Source organism: Pongo abelii, chromosome 9 (genome assembly GCF_028885655.2).
Source record: "Pongo abelii isolate AG06213 chromosome 9, NHGRI_mPonAbe1-v2.0_pri, whole genome shotgun sequence".
NCBI lineage: Eukaryota > Metazoa > Chordata > Mammalia > Primates > Hominidae > Pongo > Pongo abelii.
In genome coordinates, this window is record NC_071994.2 from 42,314,035 (window position 1) to 42,335,246 (window position 21,212).

Here is a 21,212-nt window from a genome sequence, read left to right on the forward strand (position 1 = left end):
TTTTTAAAAGTAATATGTGGCATAAGTTGGACATGCTCAGAGGTTAGCTTAAATTGGTATAAATTTGTTTTATATAATTTTTTTTAATCTTGTAATGCTGGGACCTTAATAAGACAAATTATATTTGACCTAATTCACAAAATAGGGGGCAAGTTCCCCTCTATTTTATACTAAAACAACTATGGTACAAACTGATGGTTAGAAGGTAAGCTCCTTTCCTTACAAAATTGCTAAATGTATACAGTGTACTATTTCAAAATAAATGAATTATTGCAAAATTAGTTTATACTTGCAATCATCTTACTTGCTTAATTTTCTCAAATAAATGGTTACTAAGCTGTGACCACAAAAATAGAAAGCCCTTGACATCAGAGTATTTTCTTTAATTAAAAAAAAATTAAAAACAATAGAAGCAGATAGAGAGCAACATAATAAATATCAAGTAAATATCTATCTGAATTAAGTGTTAAAAGCAAAATTTTGATAATAAAATACATAGATATCATTTTCTATAATGTTAAACATAGTATATATATACATACATATTATGGGCATATGTGCAACATACATATATTTATTACCTATATCTAATGTATGTATACATACATATGTAAAGCATATACGTAATGGAAGTATACATGTATACATATATAATGCATGTATGTAATGGATAAAATGTACATATATGTGGTATATGAATTAAAGATTGCTTGTATATGTACAATTATTGGAGGATAAAATATTTATGGCACAGTAGAAGTGCTCTTTGTAAACATCCCTGGTGTTATTTTACTGTTATTCCCCAAACACAATTGTATCCATGAATTTTATATGACTGTATCTTTCTATATATACATCAAATTTCTACATACACATTATCTCTTTGCATTGTATGTATTTTTAAAAATGTGTTTTGTGCATTTGAACAATTGTTAAATATTATACACATAATTCTGCTTTTCTCACTGAACATTATATGTTATACGTATATCAATATTGATAAAATACATTTATGTATATTTGTTAATATTATATTTTAATTATTTTTTCCAAATTTGAGTATAGAAATATATAAAAATCAGTGCATTAATTATCTTACAGTAAACAGTTAAATTACTTCCATTTATTATTAATATAAACATTGCTATATTCAGTGTTCTTGTGCATGTTTCCAAGTAAATATAGATAAGTATAAATTATAAGACACACATTCAAAAACTGGTTATAACAATTTGATGCCAATAATTACTTCCTTTTGCTTCATAACTCATTCACCCAGAGTTAATATATAGTGCCTTAGTTGATGCTTTAAAGCATGTTTATTCATGGTATTATGGAATAAATATACCAGTGAGGTGAAAAATGGAGCCATGAACTCACAAGACTGAACCTTCAATCAATTTACTGTAGCAGCAAAAACAAAGAAATAATTGAATTCCAAAGAAGGTATCAAACCTTCCCGAATTCTGTAACTATCTTATATACACAGCATCTGGAAACACATTAATAAATTAAGAAAAGCAATGAGCATACTTTAACTTTTTTTTTTTTTTTTTTGCTAAAACTAAAGTTGTAACAGTTCATGAATGTAGACTTACCCTGTCAAGAGCTGCTTTCTCCAGTTCATTTTTGGCTACAGCTAATTTTTGTTCCAGATCAGTAAGCTGCTGCGCCTGTAAAATAAGAGATAAATCTTTTAGATAAATTCTGCAATTTCCCTCTGTACCTTTAAGCGTCTGTCATATATTGCCAAAGAATTGTAAAAAGAGAGAAAAGAAAAAAAAAACAGTGTCCTGTAAGATTCATTTAGAATTCAGTTTAAAAATACTGTATATCATGATAATTTGATGTGCAGAATATTTAATATTCAGAGAATGGTAGTTCTGGATGAATATGCACTAAATGCTTCACTAGACCAAAACATCTAATTTCAAGGACCCAACTCAAGTCCCTAGGAATACTTGTGATTTAAATCCATCACTTATATTTCTAGTTGGTATAGACTGAATTTTATGCCCCCAAAATTTATACGTTGAAGCCTTAACTCATTATTGTCACTGTATTTGGAGACAGAGCACTTTGGGGGTAATTAAAATTAAATGAAGTCACAAGAGTGAGGCCCTAATTCCACAGGACACATGTTCATGTAAGGAGAGGAAAAAACAACAGAGTTTTTTATTTGTGTTCACAGGTGGATAGGCCAAATGAGGGCAGACAGAGAAGGCATGGTCTACAAGCCAGGAACAGCTTTTGCCAGAAACTAAATATATGGACACCTTACTCTGGGACTTCTAGCATCCAGAACTGAGAGATAATAGATTTTTATTTTTATATTAGTCGATGGTATTTTGTTATGGCAGCTCAAGCAGACAAATGTACTAATATGTACTCTATTTTTGTTGTTGTGTTTTAATCCCATACACTTCTCTATCGTACCATACCTCCATACCATTACAAGTATCATTATTGTGCTATTAGAATAAAAAAGCAGTACCTTCAGATTTGGAATTTATATATTCAAATCCCGCCTCCACCACTTCCCAGCTATGTGATCTTGGGCAAAGCCCTTGACTTTTCTAAACTAGAGATGGCAATACTTATTCTACACCATAATAGCCAGGTTCAAATTAGGAATGTGGAGTTGGAAGTTCCATTATCTGTATACGTATAGCATTTGCACCACTTTGCTTTATTCCCTTATTGTTCCATTTATCCATTCATCCTTTGATTAATCTCTGTGTTCTTCACTATGCCAGGCACTGTGCTGGGCCATGAGAATTGCCAAGATTACTTAAACAACAACCACAACAACAACAGCAACAACAAATACTTTCTCTAAATAATCTACAAACTTATATTCTTAAATTGTTTACATCTTCCAGTTGATTGTGGTATCCACTGAGAGCAAGAATAATAAAATGCATTTAATTTTCTATAGGAAAGCTGCCATTTTATTAGGTATCAACATTTATTCAATAATTTTATAATTCAGCAAATATTACTCATTTTTAATATAAATAAAAAACCAGTCTGTGAACTAATTGTAGAATAATGAAGAAAAAGACATCCTTCTCTTTAAAAAGAGACAGAATAGACATATATAAAATCAGATAGTGACAGTTGCTATCAAGAAAGTGAAGCTAGAAAACAGAACAGAGCATGTGAGAGGTTATATTAATCAACATATTAATATTGTAAATATTTACAATAAACCAAGCTTACAGTCAAACTGCTGGTGGATAAGCAAGCTGGTGGATCTCTAGAGTCATACTTCAGCCCAGCCAAGATCACTGACCCCCAGGCAACTCACATATGCACATTTTCCCTATTTATTCATTGATTTAAAAATATGTTTTACCATAACAAATAATGCACAACGTTATTTTCTCCTTCTCAATCTTTCTTTCCTACCACTTGCCCCTTGCTCAATATGCTTTGGATAAACTGGCCTTATTTTACCTCAAACATGGTAAGTTTATCTATATTGTAAGGTCTTAAAAATTCCAAGCATGATTTTCTTCTTATCTTTTAGATATCTGGTAAAATTTATTTAATCACAACAGTATTCCTGATAAACCATATCTATATGGGTTAATTAGCTTCTCTTGTGAAACAGAAACCCAAACTCACAGGCTGAAAGAAACAAGAATTTATAAATTATATTTAAATCACATGTATTTCATTTTATCAGTAGAAACATTATCCGTCATAAATACATAGAACTATGTATGCAAAAATTCCCTTTTTTAACGTGTATAAGAAAATGCTAGTTTCAGCATCATGACAGAATCAAATTCACATATAATAATATTAATCTTAAATGTAAATGGGCTAAATGCCCCAATTAAAAGAAACAGAATGGCAACGTTGATAAGGAGTCAAGACCCATCCATATGCTGTCTTCAAGAGACCCATCTCATGTGCAAAGACACACATAGGTTCAAAATAAATGGAAGGAGGAAAATTTACCAAGCAAATGAAAAACACAAAAAAGCAGAGGTCACAATCCTAGTTTCTGACAAAACAGACATTAAACCAACAAAGATCAAAAAAGATAAAGAAGGGCATTACATAATGGTAAAGGTTTCAATTCCACAAGAAGAGCTAACTATTCTAAATATACATGCACTTAATACAGGAGCACCCAGATTATTAAAGTAAGTTCTTAGAGACCTACAAAGAGACTTATACTCCCACACAATAATAGTGGGAGACATTAACACCTCACTGACAATATTAGACACATCACCAAGACAGAAAATTAACAAAGATAATTAGGAACTGAACTCAGCTCTGGATCAAGCAGACCTGGTAGATATCTACAGAACTCTCCATTAAAAAACAACAGAATATACATTGTTCTCATTGCTGCATGGCACTTACTCTAAAATTGATCACATAATTGGAAGTAAAATACTCCTCGGCAAATGCAAAAGAACTAAAATCATAACAAACAATCTCCCAGACCACAGCACAATCAAATCAGAACTCAAGACTAAGAAATTCACTCAAAACCACAAAACTACATAGAAATTGAACAACCTGCTGCTGAATGACTTCTGGCTAAATAATGAAATTAAGACAAAAATGAAGAAGTTATTTAAAACTAATGAGAACCATGAGACAATGTACCAAAATCTCTGAGATGCAGCTATAGTAATGTTAAGAAGGAAATTTATAGCACCAAAAGCCCATGTCAAAAAAACTAGAAGAATCTCAGATTAACAACCTAACAACACAACTTAAAGAACTAGAGAACCAAGAGCAAACAAACCCCAAAGCTAGCAAAAGATAAGAAATGACAAGATCAGAGCTGAACTGAAGGAGTTACAGACACAAAATAACCTTCAAAAAATCAATGAACCCAGGAGCTGTTTTTCTGAAAAAAAAAACAAACTAATAAATATATAGAATGATAGCTAGACTAATAAAGAAGAAAAGAGAGAAGACACAATCAGAAATGATCATGGAGATACCATTGCTGACTTCCACAGGAATACAAAAAAAAAAATCAGAGAATTTTTTTTTTTTTTACACCTCTATGCACGTAAACTAGAAAATTTAGAAGAAATGAATAAGTTCCTGGAAACAAACATCCTCCCAAGACTGAACCAGGAAGAAACTGAATCCTAAATGGTCCAATAATGAGTTCTAAAATTGAGGAAGTAATAAATGGCCTACCAACCAAAAATTAAAAAAAAACAAAAACCCAGGACCAGACGGATTTACAGGTGAATTCTACCAGAGGTACAAAGAAGAGCTGGTACCATTTCTACTAAAACTATCACAAACAGTTGAAAAGGAAGGACTCCTCCCCAGTGCATTTTATGAGGTCAGCATCATTCTGACACCAAAACCTGGCAGACATACAACAAAAAAAGAAAACTTCAGACAAATATCTCTGATGAACACCAATGAAAAAAACCCTCAATAAAATACTGGCAAACTGAATCCAGCAGCACATCAAAAAGGTTATCCACCACAATCAAGTTGGCTTTACACCCAGGATCCAAGGCTGGTTCAACATACACAAATCAGCAAATGTAATTCATCACATAAACAGAACTAAAGAAAAAAACCCCACATGATTATCTCAATAGACACAGAAAAAGGCCTTTGATATAACTCAGCATCCCTTCATGTTCAAAACTCTCAATAAATTAGGTATTGAAGGAACATACTTAAAAATAATAAGGACAACATTGTTGTCTTTCACTTTAGAAAGACAGCAAAACAAAGATGGTAGGAGATGAACATTGGAGTTCACATTGAAATTGGAGTACTAGTTTTTACAACTTATTAATTTTCAATACTTAAATATTTAATCTCCCCATGCTTCAGTTTCCTCTTCTTTAAAGATGAATAATAGTACTTAACTTATAGGCTTATTGGGACAATTAAATTAGTCAATATCTGTAAAACACTTAGAGTAGTACCAGTTCAATAGTAATACATGACTATATGGTAAGTAACATAGTTTATATTACTTGTCATAAATTCATCATAAAGGCAATCAATAACAATTCAGGAAGCTTGTATCAGGGCAGGAAGAATAAATTCCAACAAAAATAGCAAATTTGCCTTTCAAAGTTTTATTGCCATTCATGCCCAAGTTGTTGGGTTTTTTTTATTTTTTTATTTTTTGGAGTTGCACTCTGCTGTCACCCAGGCTGGCTGGAGTGCAGTGGCATGATCTCGGCTCACTGCAACTCCACCTCCTGGGTTCAAGTTATTCTTGTGCCTCAGCCTCTCAAGTAGTTGGGATTATAGGTGCATGCCACCACATCCAGCTACTTTTTGTATTGTTTTAGTAAAAACAGGGTCTTGCCATGGTGGCCAGGCTGGTCTAGATCTTCTGACCTCAGATGATCTGCCTGTCTCAGCCTCCCAAAGAGCTGGGATTACAAGCATTAGCCACCTCACATGGCCATGCCCAGGGTTTTAATGATTTACCTTTTCTAGGAACTCATTAAACCTGGTAAAAATCCAGCCAAGAGATCTTGGGAAACCAGACTTGACAAAAAGAAAAAGAAAAAGTAACTAAAGGACTTGTAGATACCATCCCATATTGTAATACTTTGATTCTAGTTTGGAAAGGATTAGGTACTGGATTAAATCATACAGAGTAGCCACAATTTTTTTTTCATAATACATATTTTTTTTAATTTCAACTCTTATTTTAGATACAGGGAGTGCATGTGCAGATTTGTTACATGCGGATATTGCATGATGCTGAGGTTTGCAATATAGAGCCCATCATTCTGATAGTGACTATCGTACCCAGTAGGTAGTTTTTCAACCCAACCTCCTCCCTCCACCCTCTAGTATGGTGGTCCCCAGTCCCTACGCCACAGACCGGTACTGCTCCGTAGTTGGTTAGGAACTGGGCAGCACAGAAGGTGGTAAGCAGCTGACAAGTGAGCAAAGCTGAACTCCACCTCCTGTCAGGTCAGCAGCAACATTAGATTTTCATAGGGGCATGAACCCTACTGTGAACTACGCATGAAAGGGATCTAGGCTGCATGCTCTTTATGAGAATCTAATGACAAATGTAATGCACTTGAATAATCATGAAACCCCTCCCCGACCCCATCTCAGGTACGTGGAAAAATGGTCTTCCATGAAACTGGTCACTGGTGCCACAAAGGTTGAGGATAATTGCTCTAGTAGACAACAGTGTCCATTGTTCCCATAGTTATGTCTATGTGCGCTCCATGCTTATCTCCTACTTATAAGTGAGAACATGTAGCATTTAGTTTTCTGTTCCTGTATTAATGTGCTTAGGATTATGGCCTCCATCTTCATCCATGTTGCTGCAAAGGACATAATTTCATTCTTTTTATGGTTGCTTACTATTCCGTGGTGTATATGTACCACATTCTTAATGTAAATTCTTAATATACTTTATTAACAATTACGAAAATGTAGAACCTCAAATTTTTACAGACCATAAAAAGCTGGAGCTTGGTTTCATTTCTGGCTCAGTTACTCTGAGTGTAGTGCTCCAAGGGGGTGTTACTTGTTATTTTTTCTCAGAATGGACCTTAAGTAGAGCTAGATTCTAAAGAATAGCACCAGTAGTGTGTTCTGTGCACAAACTCTGTTTTCTTCTAGGAAACATGAAGGTATAACTGAGTTGGATGAAGCAGAAAAGAAAAAGGATGTGAGGCTAGATGATTACATTTTATCGAAATTTCAGTGAATCATTTTATAAAATTTTGGCAACTAGCTAAATTTGCGAAGTTCTGACTCATCAGTCATACATTGGATTTGTAATTCAATGATTCTGAAATAACTGTTTGATACAATTTTTAAAAATTCTTCCTTCATCCTTCTCCCTCTAGGTAAAATTATCCAGTTGTCTTTATTTTAATTTCTCTGATAAATTTCACTGAGGTTTATAGAATATAAAACTATAACTTACTTTTCTCTGAAAAGGATGTGAGACAATTTCACATTAAAATAATAAAATCTTAAAGATATATCAGGTTTATGGAAAAAATATATGATAATATGCTGCATGAATGTGATATAAAGGTAGGGTAGGGGATGTAACAGCAGAAAAAAAGCACTGATAGTGGAGCCATAAAACTTATTTGTCTTGGCTGAGCTGAAAATTTTGTTCCAAGACCTCTGGCAGCTGCTTGTAAAAAGTAATGCTGTTGGCTCCAAAATTCTCATTATCAAAGATAGTAAACCTACCAGAGACACAGAAGATGCAGGAGTTTTCCAAGTAGTAGTTTCTAAAATAAAATTCGAACAGATTTTATAATTCAGCTCAGTAAGCCATTTTTAAGGCTCTAAGAACATAAAGTACAAATGCATCGTTCATCTTAATTCCTAAGATAATTCCTAGAATTCCTCAAGAAAGAGAAAGTGTGTGCGTGTGTGTGTGCATGCACACGTGTGTATTCCCACCAAAATGCAGAAAACCAGATGAACAAGTCATAAGATGGACTGGCCTCCTAAAATGTGAGTAATAACTCCACTCTTTCTCATCCATTCTGCCTCACATTCTTTTGTAGCCATACATGCTAGGTGAGATCTCAATGCTCAGTTGCAAAGATGGAGACGTAATTTCTTAAAGCAATCACTCTATCTCAACTCTTAACTCTCTAGTTAAATAATTGAAAATTGATTTAGGCACTTAAATGACTTTATGCAGAAACTAGAAGATATTTACTGATGTTTTCTGGAATAAAAGCTGTCTCTCTTCTTAATCTAAGGGAAGATACAGTATATTATTTCTCTTTGCAGAGTAATATGAAGATGTTTAGGCCTAAACTCAAATATACATTATTGCTGGGATAAAAGAGAACAGCATGAGACTATACTGTCCTATAGAATAAAACAAAACATAAAAAATAAGAAATAAATATACAGCACACTTTAGTGACATGAAAAACTCATTCAAACCATGCCTGAAATCGATGAACCCTGCATTTTCAGTTAATGTAAAGAAATATTTTTTTCTTAAATTCTAGTTAGATATTTATATTTCTTGATATTTAAAGAAGGATTAGGCTATTATCCTTAGCAAACTAACACAGGAACAGAAAACCAAATACTGCATGTTCTCACTTATAAGTGGGAGCTAAATGATAAGAACTTAGGAACACAAAGAAGGAAACAACAGACACTAGAGTCTACTTGAGTGGGGAGGAGGGATAGAAAGGAGGGAGAGAAGCAGAAGAGATAACTATTGGATACTGGGATTAATACCTGGGTGAGAAAATAATATGCACAACAAACCACCAGGACAAGGGTTTACCTATGCAACATACCTTCACATGTACTCTCAAACCTAAAATATAACTTAAAAAAAGGATTCAAATTATCTGCTTCTAGACATGACAGAGATGACAGGGTAATCAATATTGGACTAGCCCTCCTCCTATAAACAACTATGAACCAATTGTGCCAGGCTATGAACCTTGAAATATAGGAAACTGACCAGGTAAGACCCATGACTGCACCAGTTTTCTGCCTGATGGCAATTTCTTAACCAAGGTGCAAAGAACAATGGCCCAAGATGATCACTGTAGCTGCACTGAGCTATTGAGGCAGAAAGCAGAGTTTAGAACAGATTAAATGGCTACAATATGAGGAACAGGGCATCAGAGAAATATGAAGTGAGCAGGGGTGCGGCTCCCAAAAATCAGCTTGGGTAACAGGAGGAGTGTTCCTGTACATCCTTGGCTGAGAGTTGTCTACACATACCAGGGTAATAAATTATACAAGGGCAATAATAGAACAAATTCTACACGGCTGAGAGGAGAAGAGAAAAACTCAAGGTTAAGCACCGTAGAAGGATAGTAGAGCTCCAGAGACACCCATAAACTCTTAACACCACAGGCAATCAAAACAGCAGTCTTTAGATTAATAGCTAAGCACTAAAGAGTTGTTGGCAAACTACAGCCCACAGTCAAAATCTTGCTTACTGACTGATTTTGTATGCAAATTTTATTAAAAGACAACCACCTTTATTTGTTTAAGTATTGTCTAGTTGCTTTTGTGCTACAATGGTGGAATTCAGTAGTTAACCATATGGTCTGCTCAGACTAAAATATTTACTGTGTGTTCACTTACAGCAGATGTTTTTTGATCCCTGCCCTAGAATAAGGCCTATTTCGAACTTACCTTAAAAAAATCTAAAACAAACCTAGACAGAACTTGGGAGGGGTGGGGACACATCTTTGGAGGTTTAGCTCAATTAAATAAGAGGAGCTTGGGTACTACCTTGAAGTTTTTAAGTACTGGCAATAGGCAAAGAATAAAACAAACCATACACAAATCAAGTTGATTACCAGTATTTTAACAGCATTCTAGAACAACAATTAAAAATATTCAGAAGATAAAATCCAGAGTCTCTGTGATATATCAGCCACAATCTCCATCGCAACATAAAATCTCACCAGTTATTAATATATGTATATATGATCCAAAGTCACACTGAAGAGTAGATGATTATAACCAATATCTAGATAGTCTATATGTCAAATATAGCAGAAAAACACTTTAAGGCAGCTATTAAAATAGGATTAAGAACTTATAGGTAATGTGTTCTTGATAAAAGAGGAAATCTTAACATAAAAGTTGCACGATGTTATTTATAAAAGCAAATGAAAATTCTAAAAAGAAAAATGAAATTGGATGCACATTAAAAAATGAAGATGGCAGAAAAAGGGCCAGTAAATATGACATGATACTAATAGAAATGATTCATTCTGAAGAACAGTGAAGAGAAAAAAAGTTTGAAGAAACATCAACAGGGCCTCAAAAATGATTAGAATAATATTAAACACTTCAGCATATGTACATTGGAATACTAGAAAGAAAAGACTATGAAAAAAAGAGAAAAAATGCATTCAGATTTGTTAGGAAAAAATTTAATGAAGAATGTTAAAAACATTTGTATTGAAAATTACAAAACATTACTAAGACTAATAACAAAACTTTTAAATAAACAGAAAGATATACAATGTCTATGAATTAAAATATTTTTGCTATTGAATGAGAGATTTAATATTCTTATGATGTCTGGTCTCCCTAAATTAATGTACAGATAAAATACAAACAGACTGTAATTCCCACAGGATTACTTTGGTAAATTTGACAAGCTATTTTTAAAATGTGTATCCAACATCTTTAGAAAAGCACTAGCTGTAGGACTAATGCTATCTGATTTTAAGACTAACTCTAAAGCTATATTAATGGCAGTGTGTTGTTGGCATAAGCATAGACATATATGACAATGGATCAGGACAGAATCTAGAAATTGACCCAAATATATAGTCAGTTGAAAACATACATAGTTATTTGATTGTTGAGAAAGACAAACTGTAATTCAATGCATTAAAAATACTAAATTTAATAAATAGTGAGAAAGCAATTGGAGATTTTATCATATATTATATATAAAATATATATATTAGACATACTTTACACATGCACACACATTATATATGTATATATCCATTATATAATATAAATATATATTTTTACATTATATAATGGATATATCAATTGATATAATGAATATATTATATCCACTATATATAAAATATATAGTGTAAAATATATATTTTGCACATGCACACACATTATATATGTATATAATATAATACACATATAAAATATACATTTCACAATGTATAAAATATGTTATATAACTTATATATAATATATCATCCATTATATATATAAACATAATGTGTGTGTGCATGTATATAATCAACCTTGATCTTTTCCTCACACTATTCACAAACAAAAATTAGAAATGAATTATAGACCTAAATGTAAAAGCTCAAACATAAATCTTCTAGAAGAAAATTGCTGTGACTTTGAGATAGACAAATGTTTCTTAAATAGACAAAAACCCCAAACATTAGAAAAATGTAAATATAATTTTATTATATATAAAATGTTGTTCTTAAATAGACACTACAGAGAGAATGAAAAGCCAAGTCATAAACAAGAGAAAATGTACATCAGTGGAAGGACTTGAATCCAAAATATACAAATGAAACTTACAGCTCAACAATAAGAAGACAACCATTAAAAAAAGTTAAATAGACTTAGGGAGTAAATAAATTAAAAATACAAACAACCACATTTTTTAAAAATTGGTCAAATAATTGAATAAATGAAAAGTGGTTTATTTATATGTAAAATGGTTATATTCAAGATACAAAAATGCTCATGAGAATATGTTCAACATAATTATTTATCAGATAAAACAAGTAAAACTACAATAAAAAACCACTTCCCCTAGAAGACCTAAGTGTACTATCTTGATTTATCTTTAAGAATATCTAAAAATTACTCCAGGAGAGATTAATGATCCATGAGTCACAGTTATTGCACGATCTTTGCCACTTACTGTTTGATCTCAGATTCCCTGGTGCAACATAAGAATTTTTGAGTAGATGATTTTTAAATGTTCCCTCGATCTAAAGGAATTTATGATTCCTTGGGTGCTTTCTATAGTAATAGACACATCTAGTCAATGTACCAGAGTAGACAAAACAACATGTGATTTTATTTCCTAATATTTATTTTTTAAATGAGCCATTTAATATTCTACATATATTTCACATTGTTCCTTCTTTAAACTCTCTTCCTAAACCTCTCTTCAAAACAGTAGGTGTTAATTAAAAAATTTATATGTAAAATTATCATACTAGTTTATTAATCATTTTAATGACTAGACGGACACTTTCTAAATTTTGTTAACCTATAACTTTTACTCAAAATTGCTTTCAAAGTTTATAATCTCATGTTTTATATTTCACCCAGAGAATGTTTCAAAAACAAATAATTTATTCAGCCTTTTTGTGAGTTATTAAAGCACAAACATATTGATTTCAATGGCTATCAAATTTTGTTGATATTCTTTCTTTGTAGACAGAGATATTCCAGAGAAGCTTTGAATATGAATCAACGCCCTTGGCAGAGAGAGTTTTCTGTGGAGAAAACTGAAGAAATGGAGATTTCAGCAGAAAACTATCTCTTTAAAATTTACTTTTAGGCCAGGTGAATTTCATCAAACATTTAGTATGCAATTCATAAACTTGAATTACATGTCTAGAATTGATAACAAAGAAAAATGGTGAAAATTATGCAGAGAGGAAGAATGACAATTTTCACATGTCCACTCTTTATTATTAGAAATTAGATGATTGCTCTTTGAGAATTATTTGGTTTAGACATCTTCCTATATAGGCTTTTGTTCCTTATATTAATCTTGGGAATCTTAATGGGACTTCTCAGCTACTTTATTGATACTCTACATAGCTTTTAAATCTTAATTAATAGGTTCTAGACTCTGAACTACACATCTAGAAATTGTACTTTCTGAAAATGTCTGAAGCTTTTACTTTATCATTAAAAATAAAATATGTTTGTCTTTATGAAAATGAATATCAGGCATTTCCTTTCATACTGTGCATTGAGAACAAGAAATTTCTGTGATATATATGAACCTGGATTGACTATCTAGGTAAAGAAATACAATAAAAAAAAAGCTTTAAGATATAATCTAGAAGCATCTAATATTTCTTTACTATAGAATTTATTGATTTCATGAGGACAAAATTCTATCAAAAGTTACTATTAATCCATTTTGCCTTTGTCTACTTGAAGTGTTCTAGGAGGTAGTAATTGCTAGGAGGAATACCTCCATAGTATAATATACCCTGTAGTTATTAATTTTAAAGAGATTTCAAAGAAATGAAGATTATCTGATTGTTCCTTACTTAGGCAGATATTATCAGCTCAATACACATATACATCTTTTAAAATCCTGGATGAGATGTGGTCCTGTAAACTACATAGGTAGTTTGCTGATCAATTATGAAAATTAATACTACCTTAACTAATGTTGGGTTGGGTATAAAGTGAAAAAACTTGCTGTTTCTGTATTACTATATTTATGGTTTTCCCACATACATCCTGTTACCTAATAATGCTTTTAACTTGACTTTTATTCTCATTTTCTCTGCCTCTTTTTCTGAGATTATATAAAATAATCACCACCATTATGTAATTATCAGCATGTAGCAGGTAAATGTGCCAGTTACCATGAATTAACATCTAAATATTCTCATTAATCCTAAGAGATAAGTAATTATCCTCATCTAACAGATAACAAACATTGGCAGGAATGTGGTGAAAAGGGAATCCTGGCACACTGTTGGTGGCAGAGTAAATTAGTACAGCCATTGAAGAAAACCGTATGGAGGTTTCTCAAAACACTGAAAATAGAATTCCTGTGTGATCCAGCAATCCTGCTTCTGGGCATTTATCCAAGAGATTTGAAATCAGTATGTCAAACAGATATCTGCATTCCCATGTTTATTGCAGCACTATTTACAATAGTCAATTTAAGAAATCAACCTGTGTTCACCATCAAAGAAAATGTGTTATATATAAACAATGAAATATTATTCAGCCTTTAAAAAGAAATAAATTTTGTCATTTGTAACAACACGGATGGAATTGGAGAGCATTATGCTAAGTGAAATAAGCTGGGTAAGGAAGTCAAATACCACATGTTCTCACTTATATGTAGTCTCTGAAACAAACCCAAAGCAGAGAGTTGGACAGTGGTAAATAGAGGCTGGGACGCATCGAGGGGATGGAAAGATGAAGCCAAAGGGTACAAAGCCTCAGTTAGAAGGAATATAATTTTTTTTCTTGGAGGTCTGTTGCACAATATGATGAATATAGTAAATATTATGATACCTATCAAATTTGCTAAGAGTAATTTCAAATGTTCTCACTATAAAAAATTATAAATATTTAGAGAAATTGACATGTCAACTAACCTGATTTAATTAGTCTACATTGCATTCATAAATACTAACACGACTTTGTATCTCATACATATATACAAGTATAATTTGCCAATTTGCAATTTAAAAAAGAATTAGGATCAAAGAGAATAAGCGAAAGATAACAGCTAGGTTTTGGTACCACATTTATCTGACTCCAAACTTACTGTACTGGGCTACTTTCACTCCAACTGTTTAAAAGCCAAGCTGAACAAGACAACAAGACAGGCCCTTAGTATACCTACAAATTAAACAACTTCAGTCCGTGGCACACTTTTAACATCTTTACATTGTCTCCCATTGTAATGCTACCTTACCCCAAGGAACAATTATTTTTATGACTTCTGTGGAATATTACTTTAGCAAAAATGTTAGTGTTTGTATTCTAATTTTTTTTAATTCCATGAATTGGAAAGCACTTTAAACTAGAGATTCTTCAAATATGGAAAAACCACTGTCCTCACTGTCCTGGAAATTTGTGTAGCATGTGAAATAGCTGATCATCAACTCTTCTGGTAATTTTCCCATTAAGATTTCTCTACCAAATCCCACTTTCTTTCATTTTTCATCCCTGTTCATTTTTTTCTCACTACTTCCCAGCCTTCTCTTATTGTTCTTCCTTCTTGTTTTCTACCCAAACATAAGAAATCACCAAAATCTTTATTTCCTGTTACACCTATGACTCATTTATCAGTGCTATCTGCACGTTTTTCATGAACAGAACTCCATTATGTTTTATTTTTTGAAAAATATTTTCAGTCAGCACATGTTTCTGATTCCTCCAAAGCAGCATGTATAAAATTGAAGTCAGGACCTTCTCTCACTCTTTATATTATTTCCAATAGCAGATTATATTAGTTTCCTATGGCTGCCGTAACAAATCATCAAGCTTAGTGGCTTAAAACATGGAAAACGTGTTGCCTTGAAATTCTAGAAATAAGAAATCCAAAATATGTCTTACTGGACTAAAGTCAAGGTGTCAGCAATCCTGGTTCCTTCTGCAGGTTCCAGGGAAAAATCAATTCCTTGCCTTTCCCAGCCTACAGTGGCTGCCTGCATTCCTTGCTTGTGGCCATATTATCCCACCTCTGCTTGCACTGACCCAATCACATATTCACATGTTCTAGGAATTAGAATGTGGACAGCTCTCAGGGGTCATTCTTGTATGTCCCACACACATGATCTCTGTTCTAATGTCAAAAGTAGTTTTATGCTCATGTCCATTCTGTCATAAATTCCATTTGTTTATTCTTTGCTGTTTTTAAGACTAATAAAGTTAGGTATTTGTTTCCACCCTTGACTAGATTGCTGCAACTATCTCATTGAGTTTTGTGCATTTTCTCTCTCTCACTGTCTCTCCTTTCCCCTTCACAAAGTCATTCTGCATGATCCAACATATTCGTTTTTCATGAAAATTTATTTTAACCCATTTCCTCTTGACAAAACAACTTTAGTGGTTTCTTATTGTCTTTACAATAAAACACAAACTCCCTTATCTTCAGTTTGAGATTTTAAATAGTTTGTCACAATATTATCTTTAGAGGTCATTAAGTTTGTCTACACAATCCACACCACCCAAGGTACGCCAATAATAATGTTGCCTTATATCCCTGGTCATGAAATTAGTTTAGAATGCACCCACATTTTTTATTCAAATCCCCCTGAACAAGCCAACGAGAGGTGAATTATTCCAGGAGGATTGTATAAAGTCACATCACAAGTGTGTGTTGGTACTTTGGAATTTATATATTATCAGGGTTAATTATTTAAGACTATAAATTCTTTTTATTTCTTTATTATATTTTTCATTACATGTAATTTTTATTACATCTTTCTCCTCTCTCATTCAATCTTTTGAAAGGCATTTACTGCAGGCCTAATATATCCCAGCCATTTTATAAATTTACACTCCTCTAAAATAAAAGACCTCCTTCTCTCTCTTTTTCCTTTCCTCCCTCTCTTGGTTCCTTGTTTCCTTCTTTCCTTCTCTCACACCTTCATTTACCAGATATTTTTAACACTCAGTATAAGGTCAGTTACAAATACAACACAACATAAAGCAACATCCCTATCTTTATGAAATTTATAGACAAAAAAGTCTTCAAATTTTTTTTGTATTCCTCACTAAAACTATCAATATGTCTTTTAAATAGTGAGACAACAAAATTATATGGGCGTTCCTTTTGGGAAGTCTCAGAACTCCGTCTTTACGGGTGTAAGTACTAGTGCTTTGCTAGGCTGCCAGGGAGATATTTTGACCCAGTGTACAATATAATTTCTCTTTGGTCTTCTTTATAGTTCATTGAATGAGACATATTCTTACATACCTCACCATCTTCACATGTACCTGACCCTTCTTCCTAAAGTTGTGGAAAACTATTTGGTAACCTTTTCTTTCTGGTCCATTCCTACTCATTCCTCAGATCCTAGTTGAAATGCTAATTCCCACAGAAATTCATTTTGCACTACGAATATAATTTTAGCATCTATGTTATACTATCTTGTAGAATATCATATTTTTCTTCCTAGTACTTTCACTCTTGTGATATTCAAAATATAAAATGATTGGTATGGTGTGTATGTACACCAATAGAATGTTACTCTTCCCTGAATGCTGGAGCAGGGTCCTGTTAGTTTCCTGCTTTGACAGGTTTCAAGCAGTTAAGCAGTCCCCATGCAGCAGCATGGTGGAGGCTCCTAAGCTGACTTGACACAGTCTCATAGATTCAGCCAGAAAGGAGGCAATGAGTCCAAATATATTTGGACAGTTTATTACTCACAGTGATTGTATAAGGAAGATCAGCATGGTGTTGGCAACCCACACTCCCAGTCTCTGGATGACATCAGACCAGGGGTGCCAGATGACAGACAACACAAGTGGTAGGCCTCTCTGCCATTATGGATCAAACTCTAAATTACAGCCAAACAATTTTAGTCTATAGCTGTACCCAAAGAAGGGGAAGAGGTGCACTGTGGAAAGTCTCATGCTTCACTGACACAAGAGACAGATAAAATATTGCTTCATGGCAATCTCCTGCGAGATAGGGAGGTAGAAGAAAAACAGTTTTGTAACATCTCATAACAAAATACCTGTCCTCCTTTTTTTCCCTGGAGGAACACAGAACGCTGTACAAAGACTTGTGTTAAACTATAGGTTACCCTTGCTATTGTCCTATGTGGAGTCCTGCAAGGTTATCAGAGTGTTATGGCAAAGCCATTGTGCTGTAACAGGTGTTTGCCATTTATTACTGAGTGGCAGGGGAAAGTGAAGGGTTCCAGAAAATGGGCCAGGAAGAAAAAAAAAGATGATTATTTACCAGTTTGTACAGTAGTGCTTTAACAGTTGAACCATTTATTTGTATGGTTGTATTAATACACAATGTTTGAATTCCATCCCTACTTATTACAGTTGTCATTTATCCATTTACCTGACTGTTTAATATCTCATTCTCTCACTAGACAATAGGGATTTGCGTCTGTTTTGCTAATCATTGAATAAATAATTACCAGAATAGTGCCAGATATATAGTGGATTCTAAATCAATATTGGATGAACAAATTAGCAAGTGAATGAGTTTGATGTAGGTGCCACATACTGTACAAAGAAAACAGGATTCTTATATTCTTCCAAAGCACTTTAAGTTTTTGTTTCTGTATTTGTACTGAAAAGTCTCTGTATTTACAAGTACTCTATATCTACTTAAATGTTTTGAGGTTTCAAGTCCTCTCTTTTAAGTCCAAGAAGTGTTCCTTTAGGAGCCTTTTCAGTCCATCCTCTAAATCTCCTTTTTCTGACAGTTAATTGACATGGCAGACAATGGCTGCATTTCCTTCCAACAGGCACAGAAATTGGTGGTTTATTAACTTTAATGACAAGTGTGCTGAGGAGACAGTGGATACAATCCAGTATAAAATTTTGTAAATGTCAGGATTAAGTCAGTGGAAATATTTCCCACAGGTATTTTTTTTTTTTTTTCCTGTGTGAATCTGCTTGAATATCATGGTCCCCTTAGGGCCATTTGTGCCAATCTTTCTGCCATTTGAAGGCTGGATTAAGCCAATTGTTTAATTTTGCCACTGCCAAAGTACAGCAGCTGCACTAGATGCTTATTCCAAAAATCAAAGTGAATTTTGTTGAAAGCAGCAGATAGTGAAACATCTACATATCAGCTTGTTAATTCCTTACTACCCTAAATGTGTATTTTTTCTTAAATTTATTTTAATGCATTTTAGTAGAGATTTTTAATACATTTCTGTAGTCTATTTCTCAACAGACTTTTTTGTTATTTTCACTTGAATTCATAAGTGGAGCCAAATGACACAGAATTTGGCAAATTTGCTTACAGGAGAAAACATAACTCTAGGAAATATTGAAGCCCTAGAAATGTGAGGCCCACAGAGATGGGCCAAAGAGCTCTTCAACCCATGACAATATCTCATCTCTCATGCAATTGTACATAACATGAGGTACGTTTCTTAGCACATTTCTATTTTTAACATGCATTAAATAACAATTAGTGTTACACAGCAAGTTCTGATCAATTTATATAAGTCAAACAGTAGGACAAATAGTATTATTTTCCTTACTTTTTAGGTGTGCAAACAAAAGTCAAAGAAACATATATAAAGGCAACTAAAGGAAATAAAAATAAAACTCAGGTACTGATTATTTCAAGACCACATTTTGGAATCTCTCACTTCTCAAACTCCTCACCTCTTTCAATTCTTGACTCCTGTTGCTCATTTAAAGAGGTCCATTCTAGACTCTTAGCACTGTAAACTGCCTCACTTCCCACCTGGAAATCCCAATTACCCATTCCTTTCTACCTTTTCTTTTTCCTAAACATTTAAATTTCTAATATACTGCATATATTATTTTTCTATTTATTGAATATTGCTTATCCCATTCACTTCAATATAAATTCTACCAAAGTAGGGAACTTTTGTTTACTGATAAATCATATAGGCGCCAGCAAAAACACGTGGCAACATTATATTCTCTGAAAAATGTTGATTGAATGCATCTTTTTTATATTATAATATGATTTAGAAACACTTTTAAATGTGATCAAGATACGTAGATGGTGGAAAAATAACGATGGCGATGATAACAACAATAATTTATATTACAATTAAAGAAAGATGTTCTTTTTTTATAATAAAGCTGCTTCCACATTATTTAATATTTGTTCATCTTATTATCAAATCTATGATTCTCCTCAACCTCAGTTGCCAGTAAATACATCTGTTGAATTGTTAGCAAAATAATGACTTGTATTCAAATTAATTCAGGTTAGTTCCAAAAATCTGTATCAATTATCTACCATGTGCCAGTCAATATGCAAATTGTGATAGGGATAATGATACATAAAATAGAGACCTCATCCTCCAAGAATGTATGCTGCATTGGAGAATATAATGAACTAATCATTATTTCCCATTGTAAATAGAATATGTGCTATGATCAAGGATGGTGTAAAGTTTTTGTAAGGGTTTTCAACTTTGACATACTTTTATTACATTTAGAATGGCAAGAAGGATGTAGATCTTCTTCCTCTGCAACAAAAAGCTACCTCCCAAATTGTACAACTGGAAGGGAAAGGCTAATTGAAAACCTACTGATCTCTAGTAGCATAAATCTTTATATATATATGTTTAAATATATTTTACTTGAGCTAATTAGGGTAATGACTAAAGCCACAAGTGAGGATATAATATAGTTGGCTCCTAAGCACAAACATGGAACAATCACATAAACTTTGTTAATTCATTTACACAATCGTAAATGCTTATAATTAATTAAATTCTTATAATTAGGGGCATTAGAAAAATAATCCTAAAATATAACTTAAAAGCATTGTTCTTTTTCTATTTATTAGCTTTAAGCTAATGGTCAAGGCCCTTATTTTCTCAAATCTTCAGGTTTTCAACTGCAACAAAATAGGAATAATAGTATCATTGTAAGTTTATGAAATACTTATCATATGCCAAGAATTGTGCTGACATTTGAGTGTATTATTTGCAGTAATAAATAATATTTTTATAATCATTTAACAAGGAGGGCAAGAGAAACTTGAAAAGGCTAAAGAGCCTGTGTGGCCCAACGTTGCTTTAATAGTATTTGGCAGTTGGTACCCATACACCTGATACCCAGCACTCACTAATTAAGTCTATTCTTGCAAATGTACATAAGATAATGTACATTTTATTCCCAGTTATTATGTTGTTCAGGGCTTCATTGCCTCCCAAATGCGAGTAAACTGAAATGAGACATGAAACTTATATCTTCCCTCTCTTATTGAAGGAAGACAAAAATGGACAATAAAATGTTGAAAGACAAATTGGGGGTTTCCGCTGAGATATTTTATTAAGCTACCA

General features: G+C 32.9%; 1 protein-coding gene across 2 annotated transcripts in view; it reads right to left on the reverse strand.

The window, feature by feature from the left end:
* Nucleotides 1–21,212, reverse strand: part of LUZP2 (leucine zipper protein 2) — a 562,514-nt gene that overhangs the window by 84,602 nt on the left and 456,700 nt on the right. For both annotated transcript variants that reach the window (XM_054523770.2, NM_001132557.1), the window contains 1 exon segment: nucleotides 1,599–1,673. In XM_054523770.2, the coding sequence (XP_054379745.1) occupies nucleotides 1,599–1,673 (75 nt within the window).